The 26,997-nt window shown below is 46.0% G+C and overlaps 2 protein-coding genes across 3 annotated transcripts in view; one reads left to right on the forward strand and one right to left on the reverse strand.

Annotated features, from left to right (window-relative positions):
- The window catches only part of TP53RK (TP53 regulating kinase), a 17,112-nt gene extending 15,687 nt beyond the window's left edge, over positions 1–1,425 (reverse strand). The window contains exon 1 of the mRNA XM_084854028.1: positions 1,005–1,425. The gene's annotated coding sequence lies outside the window, so the exon portion shown is untranslated. The remainder of the gene's footprint in view (positions 1–1,004) is intronic.
- SLC2A10 (solute carrier family 2 member 10) lies at positions 849–22,004 on the forward strand. 2 transcript variants are annotated; one of them, XM_084854024.1, is made up of 5 exons: positions 849–1,325; positions 11,534–12,907; positions 16,284–16,406; positions 18,416–18,551; positions 19,497–22,004. In XM_084854024.1, exons 1-5 carry the CDS (start codon positions 1,322–1,324, stop codon positions 19,594–19,596), a joined length of 1,737 nt encoding a protein of 578 aa, XP_084710150.1. In that variant the 5' UTR covers positions 849–1,321; the 3' UTR covers positions 19,597–22,004. The 2 variants fall into 2 exon arrangements, with proteins under 2 accessions (XP_084710150.1, XP_084710151.1); XM_084854025.1 differs by having other exon boundaries at positions 1,251–1,325; positions 11,534–12,811; positions 19,497–19,933.
- The last annotated feature ends 4,993 nt before the right edge of the window (positions 22,005–26,997 follow it).

Raw genomic sequence — 26,997 nt, forward strand, 5'->3', positions numbered from 1 at the left:
AGAATGTCCCAGTTTCAATCCCAGGCACCTCCAGGTTGGGAAAGATCCCTGACTGAAACACTGGACAGCCACTGCCAGCAGGGCCAGCTTCAAGGGTAGGCATGGTTGGGCACTCGCCGAGGGCCCATGCTACATCAGGGACCCACTGACAAGAACTCCCTGAAGTTGCTCCTCTTCACCATTGCAACCCACTTGTTCACCTCCCCCTCACTCTGACCCAGGTGGTGGTGGTGCTGAGAAGGAAGCAGAGGCGCAGTAGGTATGACCTACTTGCTCACTGGCTCTTTGCCTGTCAAGCAAGGAAATGGTACCAATGATGAGGATGAGAAAGAGGAGAGATACCAGCTGGTGACAATGGCTATGAGAAGACCGATTCACTGAGGGAGGGGAGCCATTGAGGGTGTCTTGCCCAAGGCCCCTCTAAAACCTGGAGCCTGCACTGACTGCTGGCCTGTGTAACACTGAGCTGGATTGACCGATGATCTGACTTGTGGCATAGGCAGCTTCTGGTGTACTAGTGCACTTTTCACAAGCAAGGGTCTTTGTCTGAAACCCATCAGCGGTGTTTGCAACCCTGTGTTTGTCACACTCGTATCGGTGCCTACGCATACCTGTGAAACTCAGGTACGCATAGGCACGTAACGTGTGAAAGCGCCCTAACTGAAATGGGATAAAGCTTGCAAACGCTGGATGAGAGGCCCAGCCTCGCGGTCGGTATCCCTGGGCAAGCGGCGGCTCTCCCAGGCTTTCGGCCTGAGGGCACAGAGGGGCCATTTGCGCGCCTCCGCGCCAGCCCGACAGCTCGCCGGCCAGGCCCCCGTTTGCGCGACGGCTCCCCCCGCCCCGCTGCAGTGGGCAGGGCTGGAGCAACGTGGCGCTGTTCAGCCCTATCTGCCCGCGAAGGCGGGTGGGGGAGAACTTTCGCGCCCCGGCGACTCCGGAGGGAAACTTCAGCTGCTTCGCCCTGTCGCTCCGCGGCCAGCCACAGCCCCGCCAATCTTTACCGGCTCGCGACGGCGCAACTTTCCGGCGGGCGGCTTTTTTGGCGCCTGCACGGCGAGGCATCCGGGATGCGAATTCCCGATCCGGTATCCGCAAGAGCCCGAGAGCGCCCCGCCGGGCGCGCATCGTAGCGGAGCCCCCGGCGTTGGAATGCAGGATGCGCCTCCCTTCCACGCTACGACGACCGTCGGCTGGAAAGCGCTGAACCGCTTGCTTGCGGCTTCGTTCCAGAAGCTCCGCCGGGATTTCTTTTTCGCCTGCTGGATTGGATTGGGAAACAAACTTTTGAGTTTCAGCTCTGTATGCCTCTTCCATCAACATGGGTATGTGAAAGGTCCTCCCTAACCCGGGCGGAGGGGGGGAAGCGAGCAGTGGGGAGGGCTTGTTTTTTGGGGCTGGCCTCAGTTTGCTGCCTGGTTTCGCAGATGGAGGAGGGGAAGGCACAGTTAACTTTTCCCAGTTGCACGCCCCCCCCCTCCCATCTCCCAATGGCTTCGCCGTTAGTTATCTTGCTCGCACAGCTTTTCTCTCCCAGGAAGTAGCGTGGATTAATAGTGTATGATTTCTACTATCCCTCTGCGCGTTTGTGCCTGCCTTTGCAAGAACGCGTTTAAGAAAGATGCTTCCCAGAGTCGATTCAGGAAAATGTGGGCCTTCCTTCAGTTCCAGGGCTAGAATGAAAGGGGATAGCTAGCCAACGCTCAAAACAAAAGCAGAGTTTTGCTATTTAAGCTGCAGTCTGAACACAGCGGATTTGATGTCCGAGTAAGTATTTGTAGGATCTGGATGTACAGCTGCAATCCTATGCACATTTATTTCGATGTGAGCCCCTTTAAGTATAATTGAGCTTACTTCTAAGTAAATACACATAAGATTGGATGGTAAGGCAGCAATGCAAAGCATGTTTTATATGTCACCTGTTTGTATGGAGAAGTCTTTGTTGTTGGGTGACTAATAAATATTATAAATATGGTAACTAAAAAATAAGTCTGGCTGAAGTTAGTGGGACTTACTTCTGAGTAAGCATAAATAGGATAGGGGGATGGGAACCCATTTGCCTCTTTGTATAATGAAACACCCCTGTGGTTCAACTCATCTGCTTAGGATTCAGTTTGCTTGTTTGTTTTATAGAGTGATAACTCCTTTGAGCATGAAGAGGTCAGAATGAAATGTGGTACACACATCAATGACACCATTCTACATCTCAAGTTCTAACATCAGTTTGATCCTCTCTATCTGTTTTCATAGCAGGAGGAAAATTCAAAATACAGTGCGATGCAATATCTTACTTGAAGACTGAATAGTGGAAGAGAAAAGGGTGTACATATTTGGGGTAGCATTCTGCATTGCAAGGAAAAACCTCAGTTGGATCTTTACCCTTTTTCAAAGTGTGGGCGGAAACATTCAGTGCTTCCACACATCAGTCCAACCTTACAGCACAATATTAAATAGGTTTTCTCAGGAATAAGTTTCACTGAGTTCATTGGGACTTACTCCTTAGTAGGTGTGCACAGGCGTGTAACCTTTAGCACCATCTCTCAGAAGTATTACAAAATTGCTGTGTTTGGGTTGGCCTTTGAAGGTTCAACTTAGGTTGGAAAATGGTGGGGAAATTTCAGTGGATTAAATCCAGAGTCATACTGGCAGACCTCCCCTTGTTGTCCTTCACCTAGAGTGCCCCCAGAGGGTCCCCCAACCCTCCAGAGCATTTGGGGGGGCTGAAGGGGGGAGGGGAAATCCATTCCGCCAGTGTTTTCCATTCTCTTGGTAGACAGCCAGCGTTGGATAAACCCCCTGGATTTAATTACAGTTTCTTTATATTCGGCTGTGTTTTGTTTGGAGGGGAGGGGTTCTTGTTACTCACCCCAAGCCCTCAGGATAGTTTGAGCTATAAACATAGTAATAATGAGAACAACCACAAGAACATAAGAAGGGCCATGCTGGATCAGACCAAAGGCCTATCTAGTCCAGCATTCTTTTTGCACAGTGGCCAACCACCTTGCCTGTGGGAGGCACCCTCCCACTCCTGTAAAGTCTAAAGAAATTCCAGCTTCTTTAATCTTCCACACACCTGTTGTAAACTCTAGATTAAGAGCAGAATCCACAAGTACAGATAATTTGCAGTAGACCATCAATGATTTCTGACTCCCAATTAATTAACAATAGAAACAATAAATTAGGCTGCTGAAATGAAGAAAGCTGGAGGCAAAGCAGGAGTGGGTTCTCATGCCAAAGGACTGTGAGCACAGTTCTGGTAATGAAAACCTAGTCCTGAGCAGAGCGGAGGACAGGAAGGCCTGGCGTGCTATGGTCCATGGGGTCACGAAGAGTCGGACACGACTTAACGACTGAACAACAACAACAACAATCCTGTTCCTGAATTCTAACTGTACATCCATCCCCCTCAGCTGCTATTTTGCATTTGGCTCCTTGGGGTTCTATTAAAAACAACAACAATGTAGATCTACAAGCCTAAAATTTGCCCACTCCTGCTCTAGATGCAAGGCCACCACTTTACCTTACAGTGCCCTCTGTCTTCCACCAGTCTAGTTCCACAGCTGCTTTACTGGCTTCTAGTTATGTTGTTGCTCATTCTTATGGTTTCAGACAGGTTTACTGTACCAGGAAGGTTAGACAACTAAAATATCTCACAAACTACCCCTTTGTTTCTTTATTTCCTGCTCCCACTTTGAGATACCCCTGTGTTATAACAGTATTTAAATTCATGGAGGTGGAAATGTGCATGTTTGTTTGTTAAACGTCACACTGCAGATTCTCTGACTCTTTTTTCCCAACTCCTGGGATATGTTCACTTTCCTTAATAGTCACTTCAACCATTTCTTTAATTCTGTCCCTGAATTTGACAAGGCTTCTTTTTATCACGTAACAACTGGGTAGAGCATATGAAACCCCAACTAAAAATTATGAGGTGGGGAAAAGAGTGATGGCAGAAGAGAACCAGTGAGTAAAAACAACAGCAGCAACTAGAATTTTTGGAAATTACGGTTGTCAGTTATGCAGTGCTGAAGTTCTGCTTTGCTGATTTTGTGGGTGGGGGTGGCCACCCTAAGACTTTTGAATTTCGACAATGGGAGAGATAGCCAAGTGAGCTAAGGTAAGTGAAGAAAAAACTGAGAGTGACCCTCAATGTTTTCTTCAGTTTACATTAACAAGTACAGTTGCATGTATTTAGACTTAGGCCTAGTTCTGAGCCTTGGCTATATCACTCCGAACGGGTGGTCTTGCATGATTGAATGTTCTGGCCTCCATACCCCAAAATCCTTCACATAGAAAACTAAATGCCAGGCAGAGGGGTTCTAGCTGGCATGCTAGTTTTCTAGAGGTGGGGGGTGGCTTTCAGTAATTTAAGGCGTGATCCTGTGCGTGTTTAGGCAGAAAAAAAATCCTACAACCATGTTAGCTGGAGAATGCTGGGAGTTGTAGGACCTTTTTCTGTCTAAACATGGATAGGATTGCACCCTTAGATTCCCATTTGCAGTCTGAACTGGTGTTTACTTATTTTTTATTTGATTTGTGCCTCACCTTTCTACCAAGAAAAATGGCACTCAAGGTGGCTTACCATCATAAATAGAACTTGATTAAAATAATGAAACAATGCATTAAAATACAATAAAAAAACACAGCAACAGTAGTATAAAAATACCCCCCCCCAATAGACCCGCTTACATACCAAAGGCCTGCTTGAATCAAGTGGTCTTTGCCTTCTGGCGGAAGGACAGCAGAGACTGAGTGAACATAGCCACCCTTTGCAGGGAGTTCCATAGCCTGGGAGAGGCCACTAAGAAGTCCCTCTCTCGCATCGCCACCTAATGTGCCTCTGGAGGGTGGTGGTGTCAAAAGAAGAGCCTCTCCCAGAGATCTTAAAACCCAGGCATGCTCATATGGGAGAAGGTGGTCTTTCAGGTAGCCTGGTCCCAAGCCATATAGGGCTTTATAGGTCATAACCAGCACTTTGAATTGTTCCTGGAAACAGACCAGTAGCCAGTGAAACTGCTGTAACAAGGGAGTCACATGCTCCCTGTAACTGGCTCCCTGTCAACAATCTGGCCGCAGCATTCTAGACCAGCGGAAGTTTCCAAACAGCCCCATGTACAGCGTGTTACAGTAGTCCAAATGGGATGTAAGTAAGGCATGTATGACCATGTCTAGATCCGACATCTCTAGGAATGGGTGCCGTAGGCACACTAGCCTCAGTTGCGCAAATGCACCCTTGGCCGCTACCAAAACTGGGCATCCAGGTTCAGGGCCAAGAAGTACACCTAAGCTGCGAGCCTGAGTCTTCATGGGGAGTATAACCCCATCCAGCACAGGTTGAGTCTCTGTTCCCTGATCTGCCTTTTGACTAAGGAGAAGTACCTCTGTCTTGTCTGGATTAAGTTTTAGTTTGTTTGCCCTCATCCAGTCTATTACTGACATCAGGCACCAATTTAGACCTAGAGCAGCTTCCTTGGATTTAGATGGAAAGGAAAGGTAGAATTGGGTATGATCAGCAGACTGGTGGCACTGAACCCCAAAACTCCAGACAATCTAGTACAGCTTTACAGGTTTACCACTTCAGCACAAAGTAGGCCTAAACCTAAATACATGCAGCCTCAAGTGAGAATGAGGCCTTAGTTTCAGTTGGGGTTGAGAATTAGGGAGTTAAGAAAAAAAAATAACTCTTTTTGGGGTAGCCTAGGACTCACGTACCAGCAGTCCAGCCTATCAGTGAGATCATTGTCTGAGGCCCTCCCCCAGTTTTCCCCACCTTCTCGATCATGGCACCTCACTTCTGGAATATTCTTCTCAAAGAAGTTCGCCTGGCACCCACGTTAACTTTCTGGTGCCAGACAAATACTTTTTTTTCTTAATCCTCCCAGGCCTTTTAGATCTCTGTTCTAGATCTGTTGAGGGTTTTTTTTTAGTTCATTTGAGTCACTGCGAATCTTTAGCTTAACCTTATTTTATGTATTTATTGACATATTTTAATCAGCTATTTGTCATTCTGTCGTGTTAGCCGCCCTGAGAGCTTTGTGTGCTGGTACAGGATACACATTTAATAAATGAGACCAAGCATGCCAATAATTACCTTTTTAAGCTGCAATCCTACACACATTTACCTGGGAGTAAGTCCCTACTTTTGAGTAGGCATGTATAGGATTGCATTGTAAGTGGCACAAGACCTGACCTGTGTGGCCAGCTGCAGCTGGATGATTATGCCAACTGCTTAGCGGCATAGAGTGGACTGCTGCTGCTACAGATGTCAGCAGTTGCCAGTTATTCCCCAACCTTTCTTTCTCCCACTTTCCTCTTAATACAGTATCTGATTAACAAGCTGCATTTTAAACAAGGCTCACAAGCCATTATTAGGCATAAGGGTAATGGGAATTGCAGGAGAATCTAATTCAATCCGCCTCAACATTCACAGCAGCACCATATGTCCCTAATAGAATTTGCAGGTAAAAATTAATGAACCTTTCCAGTTTTCTGCAAAGCTCTTTTACTTGTCTTGAATAAATATTGTTTCTAATTGGCTACCTATGCATGAGAAGAATTTACAACAGCAGAGGCAGCTGTACAGATGGCAGGATTTTTCAGCATGTATCTCAAAGGGAATAGCAAATAGAGATGAGACACTGAAAGCAACATAATAAATGCAAATTTATTAAACAACAACCAAAAAAAGCATGAGATAGACTGTGCCAAATGCACTAAAGGCTGTGAAATCATTGTATAAAGTCCCATCAAAATAAACATTTCCATATTAGATATTGTGTTTCTAGAGTATTTACCCTTGTGGACAGTTAGACCAGCATCTTGAAATGGAAGAACGAGATTGCAATCTAATACATACTTATTAGGAGGAAGTCCTGCTGATCTCCAAGGGAATATACTGAGTAAATATGCCATGGGATAGGTTCAGAATGGAAGAGTTGGATCCCATTGACATCACTATCAAAAGTTAGTCATGACTTAGTTCCCATTAATTTGAATGGAACTGAAAAGCTGCTTACGTTGTCTGGATCCAACCTTAATTGTTTTGCAAAAGAAAACAATTGCATCTTTTTACAGATCCTCCCTCTAAAAGTTTAGAATACGGGGCCCTTGATCCACCAACCCCTGACTCCTCTGGCACTGTAAGATTGAACAAATGGTTATAGTGTCGCACTTACATTGTGGTGCCTTTCAGGAATACCAGCTCAACAAATGTAAGAGCTGGAACCTTCACTGGGTATGACGGTATGGCAATGTGTAAAGCAGTTATCTGTTGCTGTGCAATTTGTAACGTAGCACTGGTGATGACTTGGCTTGTACACTATGCTAAAGGAGCTTCTGTCATCACAGAACCATCAGTGATGGTGCAGCTCTCTGCACCTGCTATGCAACAGTGATATCTTTTAACGAAACATGGAATGGCATGCATCGAAGCAGTGTGGTCCATCTTTGCTTAAGATGCTGCTATCGGTACGTTGGTGCAAGCCATTCTGCATAGCATTAGGATCAAATATTTGTCTCACTGAAGTTCTTGGTTCTGAAAATTTCTTAAGAATCCAAAAATAATTGAAACTTTCCTAATAACTAACAAGTGAGATGTGCAACAAAATATTACAGTGTGGAATGGTCCTATTCAGGATATTCTATTCCAGTCTTCCTCCCACCTGATTTTCCAAATCACCCAGCCACCCACCCATTTGTTAACATTCTGTGGTTACTGAGTCAATTTTGGGGTTGGTCAGTTTTCACCCACCTCCTTACATGTATTTTTTTCTTAAATAGTTTTTGTACTTTTATAAACTTTGGAGTTTCCCCAGCCTCCTTCTTGTGCATGAATGGTGCCTTTTTGGCTATATAAGGACCAGCACTCAAAGAACTGAGATTGCTATTAGTATATGAGAGGTATTGTGACTTTTGGGATCTACAATAGATGTTTGCTGCCCATGAATTAAGCCTCAAATCTGCATCACCAGTAACTCCTCTTGTGCTATGGTTTAAAAGGCTTTTACATAAAGTAGCATGTAAACACTGCATGAAAATTGTCTTTAATATACAAAGGGACACAGGAAAAGACTGTAATTATAATTCTCCTTTGCAAGAAGTATGTTTGTTTTTTGTGTGTACTTTCAAAAAACAACAACACAAACACTGCCAAAGATGCTAAAACGTGAAGTACAGGTTTACTCAAGAAATAAGCTTCATAGTTAGTTGTCTAACATGGAAGCTTATTTCTTGACATCTTAAGAGGGGGAGAAATCATAATGCAAAAAACAACAACAAAAAGCCAAGTGGTAATGTACCACAACTCTCTTCGCATAGAATGAAATTGCTTCCATGTGAAAATCACGCCTCAAAAGAAAAGTTACCATATTAGAAAGAGAGTGCATTCTAGCTTTCAGTGCTGAAATGCTTGTTATATATGACATAAAACAATATCTCTGATTTGTCCCTCATCATTATCGCCACCCACCATAACATTGGCACAGGGTCCATCTCTACGTCCTCACCATGCTGCTGGCATGGAGACTAAAAACATGACAGCAGCACCATATGTATAAAGCGCTTGTAAAAATTAGTGTGGGTGGGGAGACAGACTCCACAGATACTCCCCTTCAGCTATCCAAAAGTCTCCTGCTCCCTCAAAAGACGCTACCCATACTGCCCTCATATGCTTGGAACTGCCTCCCAGAACACCTGTGTGATGCCACTTTTCCTACTTCCTTCAAAACCCTCCCCAAACCCACCTTTCCTGTGAAACAAATCCTTTGTTTCAGCCCTCTAGTTCCCATGCCCTACAGCAACTAAACATGTAACCAAGCCCAAGTTCATGCAACAGAAACAACTGCATATTCTTCCCTTGTTTAGCTCTGCATCCCCTTCTTCAGTTTCCCCTGCGTCAAATTTTAGATTGTAAGCTCCTTGGGTCAGGGACTTGTCTTGTTCTCTGTAAAGTGTCGTCCTCATTGATAAAAATCATAATTGTAAACAGCATTCCTGTGGCAAATGTAATATTTGCTTCCACCCTAAGGCCTTCTCTGTGAAGCAGCATGCTGTGACAACTCAATTATACTGGCTGTCTAGCCAACCTCTGCCCTGGTGCTGGAGTGTCACAATTTAAGGAGTGGTCAGTGCCAGAAGCAGCACCTAAGCCTATTTCTGGCACAGTCGCTTGGCAGCATGGCCCAGAATCCTTTCTGTTATCACAAGGGGCTCTGAAATGAACTTTGGCTCCTGGACACATGGACATCCTGCCTGCCTAGGGTGGCAGAAAAACTTGACGCAACCAGCCCTTGATGGTGTACTTTGACAAGAGTGTGTCTTCCTCCACCCCGCTTGCTTAAGAGCAATTTCAAACCAGTGATTCTGCGCCTGGAAACAGAGTCCCCATGGCAGGCCAAGTCCCATGGCAGGTCTCAATCACCTCAGCTGGGGAAGGTTGGAATCATTCCAAATTAATCCAGCACTGAAATAGGCTCTCCTACATTTGGGAAAGGTTGGGCATGATCAGAGATGATCCAGAGAAGTCAACATGGCAAAGTGCCCAGAGGTCTGTTTTTAACTTTGTAGGGTATTATAACAAGTCACCTGTCAGTTGTTTACCTGCAAGATTCCTAGCCAGTAGAAAGAAGTGGCACAGATGTTGTTGTCCTGTGTACCCAATGCTGTAACAGTAATACAAACCAACAAAGACATATGTAAAACTCTCCTGGCCGGCAAGCTGTTGATAGTTAAAAATCAGCCAGCAGCAGTTAGCTGAGACACCCTTCCGGGGAATTTGATGGGCTGGTCTGCTGTTCATCACTGTTGCCCTTGAAGGCTGAAGGCTTGCGTCCATGAAAAAAATGTCGATACAGTTCCTAGCTCTGTGGAGGCTGAAGTATGATGGAATGTGGCAGGGAACGGGAATTTTCACAGCTCAGGGAGACATCTGGGGGAGACAGGGTCAAAAACCATTTGCTGCTCAGAGGCCTCTTTAAACAGCTCCCTGTGGCAGCTGTCTTCATGTGGCTGCAGTAGGGCTCCCTGCTCAGAGCTAGGGATTTTCTCCACATGACACAAATCTTTAAGAAAAAAAGAAAGTATCCCAGATCACACAGCTGTCACAGGGAGAAATTTAAAGTGGCGTAGATTTTATGAACACAGGCTCTTGGGCAGGAGCATTGAACCTGAGCCCCTCAGGCCTGAAGTCCCAATCTGGACCTCTGAGATTTTCCAGACAGCTGCACCCCTTCCCCAGGCTGCACCTCTTCTTGACTGCCCATCATTTGGGGTTTCCTGGCTTTTCCACAGTCCCCCCCCCCTCCGTGAAATCCCTGTCCTAAGGCTTCATTACTGGCAGTAAGACCTTTTAGCTTAAATATGCTGGTGTTTTGGCCCCACCCCTTTTGCTTTCAGCCCCACCCACCACTGGAATGCAGCTCTGGAGAACTTCTTCAAAACTGAATTCAGGCTGAAAGAGGTTTGACATCCCTGTTCTTTGGCAAGGGACACTGACTTCAGCAGAGCTATTTGTTGTATATAATGGGAGGGTGTGTTTGTTTCATACAAGAGGTCCCTAATGCATGGTACCTATTTTCTCATTATTTTTAAAGATAGTTTTTACTAATAATACTTAGTGCTTCTTTAGCATTGTGTATTTATTTATTTAATTAGATTTATTAGCTGCCCATCTGGCTGGCTACCCGGCCACTCTAGGCGGTGTGCAATACTAATAACACCACAAAATGCAACGAATGTACAACTGGACAAAACAACATAACAATACAACACTGCTTTAAAGCAGTATATAAGCCCTATAACAATCTCCCTATAAACCCTATAACTTTTATACAGCAGTATATACGCCCTGTAACAACCTTCCCCAAACTGATGCCCTCCAGATGTGTTGGACTGCAGCTCATCATTCCCAGGCAGCATGGGCAGCACATCTGGAGGCCATCATGGAGGGCATGGCTGCCCTACAACAACCCTGCAAAGAACTACTTTATATTTGGGACTGAAGCAGGCAGAGCACAGCTTAACTGAAGCCAACTAGTGAATCAATGGCAGAGGCAAGATTTGAACCTGGGCATCCTAATTTACAGCTAATGTTGCAAAACTATGCGCACTTACCTAGGAGTAAGTCCCATTGAACTCAGTACAGTTTCTACTACTTTGGAGCAGACATGAAGAGGATCACATTGTAATTCCAAGTTCAAATGGGCTGTGACTAAACAATCACCCTGTTGAGTTATTAAGGAAGATAGCATCTTGTTTGCAGAAGGGACAGGACATGCACACACAAAATACTTCTAGCTTGAGATAAGCTAATTCTCTTTGGGCAGAGGCTGACTAAAGGTACATGTTGCCAGGTTTAGGATTCCTGCTACTTTCCCCTGGATTAGCGCTATCAACTTTTTACTTTTTCAGGCCTTCACTTTTGTTTGCACATGCAAAGCTTAGTTCTGTTTTTACAAAAACATTGATTTCTATTTCCTATAACGCACGTAAAGGTGGTTGTGCTCCATGAGACCTCACTGTTGTTCTTGATTTGCAGGACGTGCACTGCTGGTCCTCCTGTTGTCTTCAACTGTCTCGCTCCTTGGTGGGCTGATATTTGGGTACGAGCTCGGAATCATCTCTGGGGCCTTGTTGCAGCTGCAGGTGGACTTTCGTCTTAGCTGTTTTGAACAGGAAGTCCTTGTGAGTTCCTTACTCATTGGAGCTCTCCTGGCCTCTTTGGTTGGGGGGATCTTCATTGACCGACAGGGAAGACAGAAAGCAATCTTGGCCAGCAATGCAGTTTTGCTGTGCGGCAGTCTCATCCTGACGCTTGCCAAGTCCCTTGTTTGGCTGGTATGTGGGCGTGTGACTGTAGGTTTTGCAATCTCTCTGTCGTCTATGGCATGCTGCATCTATGTCTCTGAAATGGTGGCCGCCCATCAGCGAGGAGTGCTGGTTTCCCTCTATGAAGCTGGCATTACCGTGGGCATCTTACTTTCATATGCACTGAATTACATCTTTGCAGACACCACAGAGGGTTGGCGGTACATGTTTGGCCTGGCTGTTGGTCCGGCAGTCATTCAGTTTCTCAGCATCCTGTTCCTCCCAAAGCATTCTGTGACTTTAAATGCATACTACAGTGAGACTCGCAAAAGCCTTATTCAGCTCCAGAAGAATGAAGACGTAATGCCGCCGGGCCCTAAGGAGAAGCATTATTCTTTTTTGGACCTTTTCGGGTCAAAGGACAACATGAGGAGCAGGACTCTGGTTGGGCTAGGATTGGTGCTCTTCCAGCAATTCACAGGGCAGCCCAACATCCTTTGCTACGCTTCCACTATCTTCCGCTCCGTGGGGTTTCAGAGCGATTCCTCTGCCGTCCTGGCTTCTGTTGGTCTAGGAGTGATGAAGGTCCTTGCAACTCTCGTTGCAATGGTGTTTGCAGACAGAGCTGGCAGGAGGGTGCTGCTGATGGCTGGGTGTGTGGTGATGGCCTTTTCAGTGACTGCTATTGGCCTGACCAGCTGCTCCATTCCATTAGAGATGACGAAAGACTGTGAAACACTCAGAGGGTCAAGCAACACTTCGTTCAGCTCGGGTCATCTCCCCATAAATTCTGCATCCCCACAACCGGCTGTATCCTACTTTCCACTGGCATCAGGTGCTAGTGAAATTCAAGTAGAATCGACTTTTGCCATCACGAGGCCAGCAATCATTGCCAAAACTCTTGCCGGTAATAAAGACGGAGAGAGAAACACTCCTTCACAGCCTGAACAAGCCCGTTTTCTCAACCAGTCAGTAGAAGGAAAGCAGCAAGATACCAGCTCATCTGCCGGTGAGGCTCCCTCCAAACAACGTATGTTCCTAAATTGGATTACGTTGCTAAGCTTGATGGCTTTTGTGAGTGCGTTCTCAATTGGATTTGGACCAAGTAAGTGACCTCCTCCTGCCCCTACAGCCTGCCCATTTGAATGGACCTGGCTCTGTGTGAATGTGCTCCTAACTTTACCAAGCAGTTGTGTATGCCATAATAGAATGAGGATAGTAAAACCTTGGGTATACGAATCCCATAGGCCAGCCTTCCCCAAGCAATGGCCATCCTGGCTGGGAATTCTGGGAGTTGCAGTCCAATGCATCTGGGGGTTGGGGGAGGCTGCCATAGATGCAAACTAATATGCCTGTGTGTTGTTTCTTTGGTGTCACCCATTGTCACCCCGACGATAAAGGGATCAACGAAGGGGCAAGAAAGAGCCCAAGCAAAAGCATCAGCAGCTTGCTCTAATCTTGGGGGAGAGAGACTCTTGCTGTTAGACTGCAGCACTATACCCACTTAACTGGCAGTAAGCCCCATTGAATTCAATGGACTTACTTTTGGGTAGTGATGCATAAGATTGCCCTGTTAGTTTCATAGAATCATAGGGTTGGAAGGGGCCTACAAGACCATCAAGTCTAACCCCCTGCTCAATGCAGGAAGCCTGATTCCCAGGCAGTTCCCCATCCAAGTACTAACTGGGGCTGACCCTGCTTAGCTTCCAAGGTGTCCTTCCCAAGCCACTCTGTGCTCACCCATCTTCATAGGTGATCAGTAGGCATGTTTGTTGCTCCTTTCTTAGCTCTTTTAGACCCTTGCTCCATCTAGCCTACATTGTCTACGTCAGCATTTGCTTTCCAAAATCAGACACCTTTCCCTCTTTACTGCCTGAGATCTTTGAACTGGAGCTGTTGGGGACTGAATGCTATACAACAGAGATATGCGCAGATCCTGTTTCCTTCACTGGTTGTGGTAACTGGGGCTTCTCCCACCTGTTTGTTCATTTGTTTAGTACATTTCCAGTCCACCCAATAATGAATGTTCTCTGGGTGGATTATGACCGGTTTCTGAAGGATTTCCTTTTACCTATACTGCTCCAGGAACTAGCAGCTCTGTCAGAATTGTATTTACATACCCAGTTATGCAAACATATATAAAGAAATCCTCCACGCTACATACACAGTTTGGCAGGTGTGTGTTAACTTGTACTTCATGGGTTTGCAAGTGAGGCTTGAAGTGGTTCTCTGTGATCGTAAAACACAAAAAGTGATCCAGAGGCACGTCGTATGATTGCTCCAAGCACATACAGCTTTCTGCCCAAGAAGGGGGACCCAGGTTTACAAGGTGGAAAAGGTGGCTCCAATTAGGTGAGGTCCCTAATTACCTCTCCCTCTACTGGCAGGATTATTTTAAGAAAAGTTGAAGTCCAGACTAGGTGATCCTCATTATCTGGAAATACTGGAAATGGCGTATGCAATCCAGATGTCATTTTATAGCCTGTCCCAATAAGTTTTCCACTTCCAGGTTTCTTCATGTGAAAGTTATTACCTCGCTAAACATATATTAACTTTGCTTTAATGTCCCTTACACGTGTTTGGATAAACATTTCACTATGCTCCTAATCCTGGTCGGTGTCCTGCCCCTTTCTCCTTCATTATCAAAGGCTTTTGCTTGCTCCTAAATGCTTTTATTCATATCTAGCCATTTACAACTGGCACTTTGATACTTTTTTTCCTGTTAATTTCCGTTGGGGGGTGTAATGCATCTGATAAAGGGGGCTCTGCCCCACAAAGGTTTTATGCTGCAGTAAATCTGTTAAGCCTTTAAAGCAGAGGTGTTGAACATCAGGTCCATGGGCCAAATCTGGCCCAACTGGAGTCCCAGTCCATGCCCCTCCCCCTTTCTCCAACTGCCAATCATTTGGTGTTCCACTTTTTCCCCCCATTCTAAAAGGCTCAAATGCCTCTCCTCTTAGTGGCAGTAAGAGCCTTAAGCTATAATAGACTGGTATATTTTGGTATTTTGGCCCCACCACTTTTGCCAATGGCCCTACCCACCACTGGAATGCAGCCCCAAAGAGCTCCTCTGAAATTGGATTTCATCAAAGGCAAAATGAGTGTACACACAGGCAGCAACCCTTTTTCAAACTGCATTTGAGGGCTTCTCTACACAAGGCATTTATTGTGCACCTGTGATTCCTCACTCATGGGTGCTTTATAGGATGTTGTCATCCTCCAGGAGCTCTCCTATTCTTTTCAACCATTATAGAGGGGCGGGGGGAGGGGGTTCCTAATGTGGAAAATCTGGTATTTCTGTGAATGGCGGCATGAAACCCTGGGGTATTTGCACAATTCTGCCATACCACAGCACCACATAGTGGTTGTGTAATGGAAAATATAGAAAGGTAGAGAAAGAAACCCCCCCGGAAAAAAAGACATGTAAAGGAGCTGATCTTAGGGTGCAATCCTATGGAATGATAGAATAGTAGAGCTGGAAGGGCCTGTAAGACCACTGAGTCCAACTCCCTGCTCAATGCAGGAATCTAAGTCAAAGCATCCCTCACAGATGGCTGTCCAGCTTCATCTTGAATGCCTCCAGTGTGGGAGAGCCCACTACCTCCCTAGGTCATTGGTTCCATTGGTGTATTGCTCTAACAGTCAGGAGGTTTTTCCTGATGTTCAGCCGGAATCTGGCTTCCTGTAACTTGAGCCCATTATTGAGCCCTGTAAGAACTTGAGCCCTGTAACTTGAGCCCATTTGTGGCTAGACGCGTGGTTTTGGGGAGGGAAGGGGCCCAGAGACCCAATAGGAAGATGTCTAAAGCGGCTCCTGCGGTCTCCTCCCCTCCCCTCCCCTGGGACCACCCCCTTTTCACCCTCTCCGTGCTCCATTTACGAGCATGGAGATGGTAGTGGCACAGAAAGAACTGTGTTTGGGGCAGGGGCGGGAGGGGGAGAGTGATTTCTGGAAACTGAAGCTGGATGACCTCGGTTCCCAGAAACCAAAAAATCCTGTGGCCATTTAGACAGTGTCTAGTGGCCATAGGATTTCTGTCTTAATCCCACAAAGAATCCGGAAGCAGAAGCCTCAGTCAACTGGTAGGTTAAAAGCCCCATGTGGTAAAGCCCTGATTCTCTGAAAGCAAAAGCGAAGGTTGCTGTCTGGACATGAGAGAAATCCCAAAATCCACATTGGAGCAATATTGTTATTAGGCCAACTCTGGGTCACAATACGCTGTCAAAGCTTTCAAGTTCTCAAAGTTCTCTCCATCAGGCAAGATGGTAAACTAAGCAAAACAGGGTGTCCAGCGTTAGTCTCACTTTGGTTAGACTGACATTTCCGGGTGTCCTTATTACCCATCCCAGTGAGTCCAAACTTATACCAGCTTTTCCCCAAGTCAGTATTATGCTACAGTTTTACAAAAACATGGCCTGGTGTTTATTTCCCTATGACTCTTTCTCATTTTACTAACATGCTTTCCTTTCTCCTGCTGCAGTGACGTGGCTCGTCCTCAGCGAGATCTACCCTGTCAGCATACGAGGAAGAGCCTTTGCCTTCTGCAACAGTTTCAACTGGGCTGCCAATCTGCTGATCAGTCTCACGTTCCTTGACCTTATTGGTATGTATAGGCACTCCTTGCTGTTGATTTTCTCCACAGCAGTTTGCTTCATAGCAGGGCTGATAAGAGGATCTGGTCAGGCTGTGACCCTTCATGCCAGAATAGGCATGTCACAAGTGCCTAAAAGTTTCCCTGTTTTCACCTGTGAAACCTCTTGAGGATGTTTAGGCTTGTCTCCTGCTCAGCACCTTGGCCTCTCCAGGAGTCAACATCAGGCAGTGTGGTATAGCTTCTAAAGTGCTAAACATAGACCAGAGAGACCCAGGTTCAGATCTCTGGCCGGCCCTGAAACTAACCTCGGGGCAGTTGTCTTCTTTCAGCCTAGCCTACTTCAGTGCCAAATCAGCACCAGCCAGCATGGCCAGTGGTCAGGAATTCTGGGAGTTGTGGTCCAAAACATTTGGAGGGCACCAGTTTGGGGAAGGCTGAACAATTACATAGGGGTAACTCTGGAGCTGGGCCTGCTGAAATGCTGTGAAGGAAAGGGGTCATCTAGAATCTGGTATGGTATTAGGTTCACATTTCTTCAAGAACCTTGGTGTATTGGGTTTTCCGCTCCTTATGGGATTCTATACTGGGGGGGGGGGGGGCAAACTTTTTCAGCTCTCCAGAGAATTGCACATGCAGTTATTAGTTCCTCCCTGCTGTAGTGTACATGTAGGGGAGAAATGAAGCTGTGCCGGCTGGTCCCATCCCTGACATTGCACATCCTCCCGCCATGGCCACGCAGTGTCGGCAAAGTCTCCCCCTGCATCATGCAGGGTCCCCTGATCGCATGGAAGCCTGAGCATGTACAGCCACACACCCGTGGGCTCCCTTCTGCAGACATCACACTAAGTGGATATCGGAGGTGGAGGGGCAAACATTCCTATTGTCTCCTCTGCGTGTACGCTAATGTGTACAGAAACCCATCCGACTTGGGCCTGTCACTGTTGTTCATCCTAATAACAATAATGTGCTAAAGATGAAGAAATGTCATGCAGCGGGGATACTGAACCTCTTAAAGCCCAAAGGTCAGATAGCAAGTTTAGAGAAGCTACTGGGGCTGCATTCCAGTTGTGGTCAAGGGGAAATACCAGCATATTTCAACTTAAAGTTTTAACTGCCAGTAATTAAGCCTTAGAAGAGGTATATCAGCCTTTTAGAAGGAGGTGGGGGTGGGGAAAAGGGAAAGGAAAGGTTCCTCCTGTGCAAGCACCGGGTCATTACTGACCCCTAGAGGGACACCGCTCGTGCTGGCGTTTTCATGGCAGACTATAGCGGGGTGGTTTGCCATTGCCTTCCCCAGTCGTGACTACCTTTCCCCCATCAAGCTGGGCACTCATTTTACCAACCTCAGAAGGATGGAAGGCTGAGTCAACCTGAGCTGGCTACCCGAGACCCAGCTTCCGCTGGGATCGAACTCAGGTCGTGGGGAGAGTTTTGGTTGCAGTATTGCCACCTACCGCTCTGCACCACACGAGGCTCTTCGGGGTGGGGAGACTGCGCAAAAGCTGGAAAACCGCCAAACAATCAGCAGTTGTGGGAAAGGTGTGGGGCCAGAGAAAGGGGGTGTGGCTATCTGGGGAGCCCTGGAGAGCTGGATTTGGCCCACAAGCCTGAAGTTAAACACCCCTGCTGTACAGGGTGGCTATTAATATTTTATTTTTATTTTTTACATTTTGCTCACTGCTTTGTCTCCGAGAATTTGTATAATCCAGCCCCCTAAGTAAGGCCAATACACATGTAACACGGTTAATTTTGGGTGGCTTCAGACCAGCACTTAACACATCGACTGCTGTGATATTTCCTATGGATAGATTGTGTCCTTGCCATGTGTCCACATTCATGTCCAAGCACATTATTTCTAATGGTGCACAAAGATGCCATCAATAGGACAGCTGCTTTTAAGTGGTGCTTAATAAGGCCCCTCACAACGCTGTTCAGATTTGATCAATGCTCCGTACTTCATCATATCCAAGTAAGAGATGTTTTGCTGTATGTTATTTCTGTTCTATTCCTACTTGCAGATGCCATAGGCTTATCGTGGACGTTCCTTCTCTACGGACTAGTGGGAGTGATGGCCATTCTGTTTATTTACCTTTTTGTACCAGAAACCAAAGGACAGTCTCTAGAAGAGATTGACCAGCAGTTCTCAAAGAAGCGGTAAGTCCTGGCATGCCTGCTGTCAGGCAGCTTAGTCCACAATAGCTGGCAATAACAACACAAGGCACTGCAGGTCTCAGGGCTGGCCCTATAATGACGCAGCCTGATGCAGGTTTATCAAGTGGCAGAATGGGAAGAGCAGCAAACTCTTCCTCTCCAAAAGGCCTGCCGCTTCTTGGTGTTGCTGGCCGCCTGGCTGTTCGCTCCTTCCCACCTGCTGGCCCACCACTCCCACCCAGGCACCCACTCATCCTCCCATCCGACCTGTGGTAGCCGGGCGGGAGTGGTGGCCGGTTGCACAAAAGAAAGCACGGCAGCTGCGTTGGCTGGCTGGTTAAGCAGATTGGGTGGGAGGCAGGCAGGCAGGCGAGTGAGTGGGCGGGAGTGGCCAGTTGGGTTGGCTGGCCAGTCAACCAACCCAACCGGACGCTCCCAACCACCTCCCTCCCACCCACCTCCCTCCCTCCCTCCCACCCAACCTGCTTGGCCCGTCAGCCAACCCACTGGCTGCTCTCTCTCTCTCACTCGTGCACCTGGCCACCACTCCTGCCTTGTGCCCAAGCTGCAGGGCTCCTGGGAGAGGTCGGCCAAAGCGGTCACGATAGTTTGGGACCTCTCATGTTCGTTCAGCTGACCTCTCCTAGGACCCCCATGGCTGCAACACAAGGCAGGAGTGGCAAGTGGGCATGCAAGAGTGGCCAGCTGGGTTGGCTGGCCAGCCAAGCAGGGAGGGAAGGAGTGGCCGGCCAAGCCGGTTGGGTAGGAGGCAGCAGCAGCACAGCCACCGCCAGAAGAAGTGATGTGGTGGCGGCAGCAGCAGCTCGGTTGAGGCGACAAAATGCCTCGGGCCGGAGCTGGCAGGCCTCCTTGTGCCTGTGTTGCAGGAAACATTTTTGGGCTTACCTGCATGATTCATCCAAACCAATCTCTCTCATTTTGGGTCAGGTTGCTACAAAAAGATACATTCTGGCAAAACTTGTGGAACAGAAGAGAAATCCACGTGCGCGCTCAGTACCAAAGAGTGGACCATTCTAGTGTCTCCTGAGAGAGGAGCCGTGAAGATTGCCACTTAGGAAGAAGAGGCAGCATTAGGATGCTTACGTCTACAGTGTTGGAAGTGTTTAGATAGATTTCCCCAAAGAGGAGTCCAGGATCATTCCATGAAAGCCCAGAGGTCATGTGGTGACAGCACAATTTTCTTCCTTTAAATACGTGTGTTCTGTTATGCATAAGATCTAGCATCCTTGTCTCTAGGAAAGACTCCTCTTACATGCTTTGATATCCTGTCAGTTAAGAGGAACCATAGGTGAGGTTCTCCCAAGAAATCACAAAGCAGACTTTTAAAAAAGCGTTCAATAAATAAAGCATAAATTATAACAACACTTAGGACTCTGTGTCTCTACATATGGCTTGGTGTGAAATACTTGAAAGTCTTACAGCATGTGGGCAACTTGTAGGCCAAAACATCTGGAGAGCCACAACTCCGATCAGCCCTAGGCAGCAAAGCCAGTTGTGAGGAATGAATCATAGAATAGCAGGATTGGAAGGGGCCTACAAGGCCATCGAGTCCAACACCCTGCTCAATGCAGGAATCCAAGTCAGCACCCCTGACAGATGGCTGTCCAGCCTTGTCTTGAATGCCTCCAGTGTGGGAGAGCCCACTACCTCCCTAGGTAATGGGTTCCATTGTCGTATTGCTCTAAGAGTCAGGAAGTTGTTCCTGATGTTCAGCCGGAATCTGGCTTCCTGTAACTTGCGCCCATTATTCTGTGTCCTGCACTCTGGGGATGATCGAGAAGAGATCCTGGCCTTCCTCTCTGTGACAACCTTTCAAGTACTTGAAGAGCGCTAATGGGAACTGTAGGCCGAAACATCTAGAGGGTCATAGGTTGCCCATCCCTGTCTTATAGCCTGATGCACAATCCATGAATGTAGCCTTTGTTGGAGAAATCATCAACATACTCTATATTCTAATGCCTATTCAAGTCTACTCAGTGGCCAAAACCACACCACACATGCACAAGAGGGAGGAACTGGCAGACTTGAGGTAACTGAGGTTTGCAAAAATACAAAAAATGGTTAGAAAGCCCCCCCAAACAGCCCAATGAAGACTGAGCATGCTCAGTGGCAATAGATGGCTGACTGTTAAGAGGGGAAAAACAGGTGCATGGGTGAGAAAGGAGTGGAGTGGCTGGAGAAGGAGGACTGAGGAAGAGACAGAGTTATAAAAAAGGAAGAGAGAACGATCTTTGTTTGGACAGCCCACTTTCTAGATCACACTAAACTCTTTTTAAATGTGTGCAGGGGTGGAAGTGAGACCTGCGCATATAAGTCAATGGAGGAATCCAAGATTTTAATGTAGTTAGAATTGGGCACCAGTTTGATCACACACCTCCCCCCAAAACCCCAGGCAGTAATAGCAACTACTTTTAGCACTTTGTTTTTGTAACCCTGGCGACAGGGCCTGTGTCTTTCATTTACATGCAGAACCTGACAGCAGCAGCATGTATTGAATTTTGCTTGCTACAAGCCACTTTTTGTTTTATCTGAAAAGCAGGATAAAGATAACCAATATATTAAAATGAATTTTGCATTAGCCTGGCAAGCGTGAATTCAGAAAATTCTGTGTTTGTTGAGGTAATGTGTTGTTCCACTTTAAAGGGACAGATAGTGCAATCTTCCCTCAGTGGGTTTTCAGCTCCCAGCTTTAAGATTTATTTATTATAATCCACCCAATAACTAATATTCTCTAAAGATGTTCTCTAGTTATCTCCAAAATAACTAAAGTTGCTGGAAACAGGACTTTTACCTCAAGAGAGACAGGGTGGTTGTTTTTCTCTTCTCTTTCCCCACCTTCATTTTGGCTTTTTCCTTCTCTCCCTTTAGTATTTTTCCATTCATGGCTAACATGTTTTTCCCCGCAGTGTTCTTGTTTTAAGTGGCCTTAATTATTTCCATAGTGTTCAGGTTTCTGTCATGAGGTATTCTATCTGTTTGGCTGCTTAGCTCATCTCTGGAAAGAGAGATGCCCCTTGGCCTACAATGCTGTGATCTCTGCCCATTCAGATGTGGTGAGTCATCTCCAAGACTAGGTTCTCCAAGACTTGATAGTTCCATGAGGTATTAGAAAAGAGACAAAGGAAGAGTTACAGCAGGGGTGTTGAACCTCTTTCAGCCCAAGGGCTGCTTTGGCAAGTTTTTTTAGAGCAGGGAAAATAGGGTATTATTTCTGATGATGAAAGAAAATGGTGTTTCCACTTGTGTACTTGAGCTATTCCAGTATACCACAATGCCACCTAGAGGTTATGTATCAGAAAAGCAGGAAACGAAACGCTCGTCGTGTAGCAGTGCTCAGATCTCAGTTCTGAGATGAAACTGAAAGTAGATGCAGTAGATTAACAGTCTCATGTAGAAAAGACCTATGTGTCTCTGGTGATTAAATCTGTGGCTGCTAGTTTGCATGTGTGTTCATATAGAGATGGTTTCGTGTGACATGTGTGAATGAAACTAAGATTGTGCCCATGTGAACACCTCAAAGTATTATAAAAGCCTCACCTACCGCTATAAGAGATGCTATTGTAACCTCTACTTACATGGGTTCTATGGGCTTAATTAGAGTAAAACTTGCAAAGATACAGCTGAAGAAACATGTCTTTATTAAGAATTAAAGTTGTTCAAAACATACAGTCAGGGCCAGAAATATTGGAACAAGGATAACTGTTTTGGCAGTTGGCCTCTGTACACCACCACATTGAAGTTGAAAGGAAACACACCCAGATGGGAGCAAAGTCAGGACTCTCAGCTGTAATTCAAGGGGTTTGACAAAAGTGGGGCACTACCCATTCAGGAAGGACAGCCAGTGGCATACACACACACCCATCATTGGTGACTCATAAGTAATGGAACGAATGGCTGACAAGCAGCTGCATGTCCAGGTGTGGCCTGTTTCCTGGGCACCCCATGACCAATCAAGCAGATAAAAGGACTAGAGGTGCTTCTGAGTGTTATATTTGCATTTGGTAGCTGTTCACTGGAACCCCCAACATGAGGTCCAAAGAGGTGTCCATGCGAGTGAAGGAGGCCATCATTAGGCTGAGGAAACAAAATAAACCCATCAGAGAGATAGCAAAAACAGTGGGAGTGGCCAACACAACAGTTTGGAACATCCTGAAAATGGAGGACTTAATTGGCAAGCTCAGCAACAGCAAAAGGCCTGGAAGACCATGGAAGACAACCAAAGTGGATGACCACAGAATTCTGCTCATGGTGAAGAGGAACTCTTTCACAACATCTAGCCAGGTCAAGAACGCTCTTGCGGAGGGAGGCATGTCATTGTCAACATCTACAGTCAAGAGACGGCTTTATGAATGTAAATACAGAGGCTTCACAACAAGGTGCAAACCACTGGTAATGCTCAAGAACTGAAATGCCAGATCAGCCTTTGCCAGCAAACACCTAAAAAAGCCTGCCCAGTTCTGGAATAAGATTCTTTGGACTGATGAAACCAAGATTGACTTGTACCAGAATGATAGGAAGAGAAAAGTATGGAGAAGGAAAGGAACAGTTCATGATCCAAAGCAGACCACATCATCTGTCAAACATGGTGGAGGCAGTGTTCTGGCATGGGCATATATGGCTGCCAATGGAACTGGGTCACTGGTGCTTAGTGATGACCTGACTGCTGATAAAAGCAGCAGGATGAATTCTGAAGTGTATAGGGCTATACTTTCTGCTCAGATTCGGCCGAATGCTGCCAAATTGATAGGACGCCGCTTCATATTGCAGATGGATAATGACCCAAAACATACAGCAAAAGCTACCCAAGAGTTTCTCCAGGCAAAGAAGTGGGATGTTCTTCAATGGCCAAGTCAGTCACCTGATCTCAGCCCAATACAGCATGCTTTTCACTTACTGAAGACAAGACTGAAGGCAGAAAGACCCACAAACAAGCAGCAGCTGAAGGCAACTGCAGTAAAGGCCTGGCAAAGCATCTCGAGGGAGGAAACTCAGCATTGGGTCATGTCCATGGGTTCCAGACTTCAGGCAGTCATTGACTGCAAAGGATTTTCATCCAGGTATTAAAGGCAATCCTTAAGTTTGAAATGATGTTGCTTTGTTCCATTACTTATGAGCCACCAAGGATGGGGGTGTGTGTATGCCACTGGCTGTACTTCCTGAATAGTTAGTGTCCCACTTTTGTCAAACCCCTTGAATTACAGCTGAAAGTCCTGACTTCGCTCCCATCTGGGTGTGTTTCCTTTCAACTTCAATGTGGTGGTGTACAGAGGCCAACTGCCAAAACAGTTATCCTTGTTCCAATATTTCTGGCCCTGTTTGTTGTTGTTTATTTGGTCAGTTGCTTCCGACTCTTCGTGACTTCATGGACAAGCCCACGCCAGAGCTTCCTGTTGGCCGTTGCCACCCCCAGCTCCCCCAAGGTTGAGCCCGTCACCTCCAGAATATCATCCATCCATCTTGCCCTTGGTCAGCCCCTCTTCCTTTTGTCTTCCACTTTCCCTAGCATCAGCATCTTCTCCAGGGTGTCCTGTCTTCTCATTATGTGGCCAAAGTACTTCAGTTTTGCCTGTAATATCCTTCCCTCAAGTGAGCAGTCTGGCTTTATTTCCTGGAGGATGGACTGGTTTGATCTTCTTGCCGTCCAAGGCACTCTCAGAATTTTCCTCCAGCACCACAGTTCAAAAGTATCTATCTTCCTTCGCTCAGCCTTCCTTATGGTCCAGCTCTGGCAGCCATAGGTTACTACGGGGAATACCATTGCTTTAACTATGTGGACCTTTGTTGTCAGTGTGATGTCTCTGCTCTTCACTATTTTATCAAGATTTGTCATTGCTGTCCTCCCAAGAAGTAAACGTCTTCTGATTTCCTGGCTGCAATCAGCGTCTGCAGTGATCTTTGCGCCTAGAAAGACAAAGTCTGTCAAAGACAAAGTTTTCTCCCTCTATTTGCCAGGTATCAATCAAGCTGGTTGCCATAATCTTGGTTTTTTTTAGGTTTAACTGCAACCCAGCTTTTGCACTTTCTTCTTTCACCTTCGTCATGAGGTTCCTCAGCTCCTCCTCGCTTTCAGCCATCAAAGTGGAATCATCTGCATATCTGAGATTGTTAATGTTTCTTCCAGCGATTTTAACTCCAGTCTTGGCTTCATCAAGCCCAGCACGTCGCATGATGTGTTCTGCGTACAGGTTGAATAGGTAGGGTGAGAGTATACAACCCTGCCGTACTCCTTTCCCAATCTTAAACCAGTCCGTTGTTCCGTGGTCTGTTCTTACTGTTGCTACTTGGTCGTTATACAGATTCCTCAGGAGGCAGACAAGATGACTTGGTATCCCCATACCACCAAGAACTTGCCACAATTTGTTATGATCCACACAGTCAAAGGCTTTAGACTAGTCAATAAAACAGAAATAGATGTTTTTCTGAAACTCCCTGGCTTTCTCCATTATCCAGCGGATATTGGCCATTTGGTCTGTAGTTTCTCTGCCTTTTCTAAACCCAGCTTGTACATCTGGCAATTCTCATTCCATGAATTGCTGGAGTCTACCTTGCAAGATCTTGAGCATTACCTTACTGGCATGTGAAATCAGTGCCACTGTTCGATAGTTTGAACATTCTTTGGTGCTTCCCTTTTTGGGTATGGGGATATAAGTTGATTTTTTCCAGTCTGTTGGCCATTCTTGTGTTTTCCAAATTTGCTGGCATATGGCATGCATCACCTTGACAGAATCATCTTGCAAGATTTTAAACAGTTCAGCTGGGATACCGTCATCTCCTGCTGCCTTGTTATTAGCAACGCTTCTTAAGGCCCATTCAACCTCACTCTTCAGGATGTCTGGTTCTAGCTCAATGACCACACCGTCAAATCTATCCCTGATATTATTATCCTTCCTATACAGATCTTCTGTATATTCTTGCCACCTTTTCTTGATCTCTTCTGCTTCTGTTAGGTCCTTGCCATCTTTGATTCCAGGTGTCGTTTGACTACCCACCTTAGCATTCCAGTCTCCTGTAATGAAAATAACATCTTTTTTGGGCGTACTATCCAGTAGGTGCTGCAGATCCTCATAGAACCGATCTACTTCTGCTTTTTCAGCATCTGTGGTTGGGGCGTATATTTGGATCACTGTGATGTTAAATGGCTTACCCTGAATTCGAATTGAGATCATTCTGTCATTTTTTGGATTGTATCCAAGCACTGCTTTAGCCACTTTATTATTAATGATGAAGGCTACTCCATTTCTTCTGTGGTCCTCTTGTCCACAGTAGTAGATCTGGTGGCCATTTGATGTGAAGTGGCCCATTCCAATCCATTTCAGTTCACTGACACCCAAAATGTCTATATTTAATCTTGACATCTCCCCAATAACCACATCCAATTTGCCCTGGCTCATAGATCTTACATTCCAGGTTCCTATGGTGTGTTGATCTTTAGAACATCGGATTCATCGTTCACCACCAGCACCATCGGCTGCTAGCCATCCTTTCGGCTTTGAACTAGCTGCGTCATCACATCTGGGGCTAGTTGAACTTATCCTCTGTTCCTCCCCAGTAGCATTTTGACCATCTTCCGACCTGGGAGTCCCATCTTCCGATGGTATACCGACAGATCTCTGGTTGTACTGATCCATTTAGTTTTCATGGCAAGAATACTGGGGTGGGTTGCCGTTTCCTTCCCCAGGGATCGTATTTAGTCTGACCTCTCTGCCATGACCTTCCCATCTTGGATGTCCCTTCACGGTTTAGCACAACAACTGTACAACAATTGCCCAATACAAATAAATGCAACCATTAGTCCTGCAGAGTCCAAACAAAATTATGGAATTCTTGCTTACAACTTTGCAGTAAGCCAGTACCAATGTGTCTCTGGTTCCACAAGATGCTGGACACTTCAGTACTCCCTTTGTAGATATTTTAAATCCAGACCACAGGACAATTCAAAGTCTGCAGCTTATAAACTGTAGTTAAAGGCATTAGCCCTGTAATAACAATATAAATATAACAATTACCAGAGATACAAAACAGATTCCCTATCCCCTTACAATTCTGCTATACCGAAATATCAGTTCAGTTTACCTTATACAAAGAGATAAGAGCCCATAATTATTAATCAGTTCTCCAGCATTCCATTCTCTCAAATAAGCTGACTCTCTTTGTTTTTTCTCTTAGCTCTCCCTCTGAGTGAGAACTGTGCTCCTAAGGGAGTAAGTAAACCATCCAGTTCCTAGGAGTTACACTATTAGCTGTCAATAGGTCAGCTGATGCTTCCTATTCAGGGGAAGAAGAAGTGCTAACAATCCTACTGGAAAATAAAGTATCCAAGCTTTAAAAAATTAATTTTCAAGGACCATTCCATGGATGTACATAGTTCGTTCATTCATTTATTTATTGCATTTCTATACTGCATAGCCAAAGTTCTCTGGGCGGTTTA

Source organism: Heloderma suspectum, chromosome 4 (assembly GCF_057233095.1).
Source record: "Heloderma suspectum isolate Gila_16-S chromosome 4, 16-S_ref, whole genome shotgun sequence".
NCBI classification, from domain to species: domain Eukaryota; kingdom Metazoa; phylum Chordata; class Lepidosauria; order Squamata; family Helodermatidae; genus Heloderma; species Heloderma suspectum.